Source organism: Dipodomys ordii, unplaced genomic scaffold, assembly GCF_000151885.1.
Source record: "Dipodomys ordii isolate 6190 unplaced genomic scaffold, Dord_2.0 Scaffold17, whole genome shotgun sequence".
NCBI classification, from domain to species: domain Eukaryota; kingdom Metazoa; phylum Chordata; class Mammalia; order Rodentia; family Heteromyidae; genus Dipodomys; species Dipodomys ordii.
Window position 1 is genome coordinate 15515346 of NW_012267233.1, and position 2151 is coordinate 15517496.

General features: G+C 40.1%; 1 protein-coding gene across 1 annotated transcript in view; it reads left to right on the forward strand.

Moving 5' to 3' along the window:
- Nucleotides 1-2151, forward strand: part of Kiaa1429 (KIAA1429 ortholog) — a 75297-nt gene that overhangs the window by 65932 nt on the left and 7214 nt on the right. Inside the window, exon 19 of the mRNA XM_013012402.1 lies at nt 486-623. Within this exon, the coding sequence (XP_012867856.1) occupies nt 486-623 (138 nt within the window). The remainder of the gene's footprint in view (nt 1-485; nt 624-2151) is intronic.

Genomic DNA, 2151 nt, shown 5'->3' on the forward strand with positions numbered 1-2151 from the left:
ACTTGAGCCACAGCACCACTTCCGGCTTTTTTCTTTTTGCTTATATGGTGCTGAGGAATCGAACCCAGGGCCTCAGGCATGCAAGGCAAGCGCTCTACCACTGAGCCAACCTCCCAGCCCAAATTTGGACAGTTTCTGTACAGGTTGATACAACGCAATACACTTGCTATTTTTGAAATAAACTCGATTATTTTTCAAGTAATTGGTTTTTAAGGATACCTTTTTTTTTCTTTTGGTGGTGCTGGGGACTGAACCCAGAGCTTTGACTAGGGTAGGCAAACCCTCCACGATATGAGTAGTACCACCTTTGGCCCAAGGACATGTGATTCTTGAAGTTAAAAAAACTTAATTAAAAAGTTTTTTTCTTTAGTTGCACAAGAGGTTGAATAGGTTTTGTCTATTCAGTGCTAATTTTAGTTTGTTGGGTAATATTTTAGGTTGTTCCTTCTGTAGACTTTACTTAGAATGTAGACTAATACATTTGATTTGGCATTGTGCTCTTCAGCAAATATTTTTCATGTTGTAGGACTGCATACGTGCTAGCTGATGTTATGGATGATCAGTTGAAATCTATGTACTTCACTCCATTTCAGGCTGAAGAGATTGAAACAGATCTGGATTTGGTATAAAGGACCTTTTTACTAAATATTTTTTAAAGTTACTGATATTTGTCTGTTCTTTTGTGTGTTAACATTCCAGTAGTTTTCATACTTATGTGATGGTTAAGGTGCTCACTTAGCAATATCTTGAACTAAATTTTTTGGTTTTTGTTTTAATTGATTTTTTTTGTGTGTGTGCTAGTACTGGGCTTGAACTCACAGCCTGGACTCTCTGTTTCATAGCTTTTTTGCTCCAGGATAGCACTCTGCCACTTGAGCCACAGCTCTACTTCTGGCTTTTTGGTGGTTAATTGGAATGAAAGTCTCATGGATTTTCATGCCTAGACTGGCTTTAAACCATGATCTTTAAATCTTAGCCTCCTAGTAGCTAGGATTATAGCTGTGAGCCACTGGTACCCAGTTCAGAGCTTAAGTTTTCATGGTATGTGGTTTGCTTCTTTTTTGTTGTTGGTTTTGTTGGGGTTTTTTCTGGTTTGTTTGTTCATTTCCTGTGCTTGAACTCAGAGCCTGGGTCCTGTTTCTGAGTTTTTCTGCTCAAGATAGTGTTGTACCACTTGTGCCACAGCTCCACTTCCAGCTCCCTTGATGGTTAATTGGAGATAAAGAATCTCACAGACTTTACTGCCCAGGCTGGCTTTGAACCAAGATCCTCAGATTTCAGCTAAGTAACTAAATTACAGATGTGAGCTACTAGTGCTTGGTTCTTTGTTTCTTTTTAATCTTATTTGTAATTTAAGATTGTTGTTTTTCAGGGAAAAACCACATTTTTGTATAAGTACTTGGGAGCTCTATTGGTAGGGTACAGAATAAAGTATCCTATAACAGTTCAGTTCTTACATTGGGTTTAAGGAAAGAAACAATAGTAATATCTGCTTTCAGTTTGGGAACATAAATTCATCTTGGGCTGGGAAGGTGGCTCAGTGGTAGAGTGCTTGCCTTGTATGCATGAGGACCACCACATAAGCAGAAAAAGCCAGAAGTGGTGCTGTGGCTCAAGTTGGTAGAGCACTAGCCTTGAGCTGAAGAGCTGAGGGACAGCGCCCAGGCCCAGAGTTCAGGCCCCACGACCGACAAAAAAAAGGCAAATGATTTTGGCCACATCATCTCTTCCCCAGCCCCTTCTTTTCTGTGCTGGTACTAGAATTGGTCTTGAACTGAGAGCTTTGAACTCTTTCCTAGCTTTTTCACCCATGGCCTGCACTCTACCACTTGAGCTACTTCTCCAAGTATTGTTGTTTGGTGGTTAATTAGAGATGACTTTGCAGGATTTGTCCTCTCCATCTGACTTTGAACTGCAAATCCTCAGACCCTCAGCCTCTTAAGTAGTTGAGATTATAGGTGTGAGCCATTAATGCCTGGCTAGTCACATCTTAAATATTTTATATAAGCTAATGACTAACCCTAACCCTAACCCTATTTACGTATGTATATGTATGTATATATTTAGTGGCTACTTTCCCTTTTAAAAAAATCAAGTATTGGGGCTGGGAAGGTGGCTCAGTGGTAGAGCGCTTGCTTTGCATGCATGAGG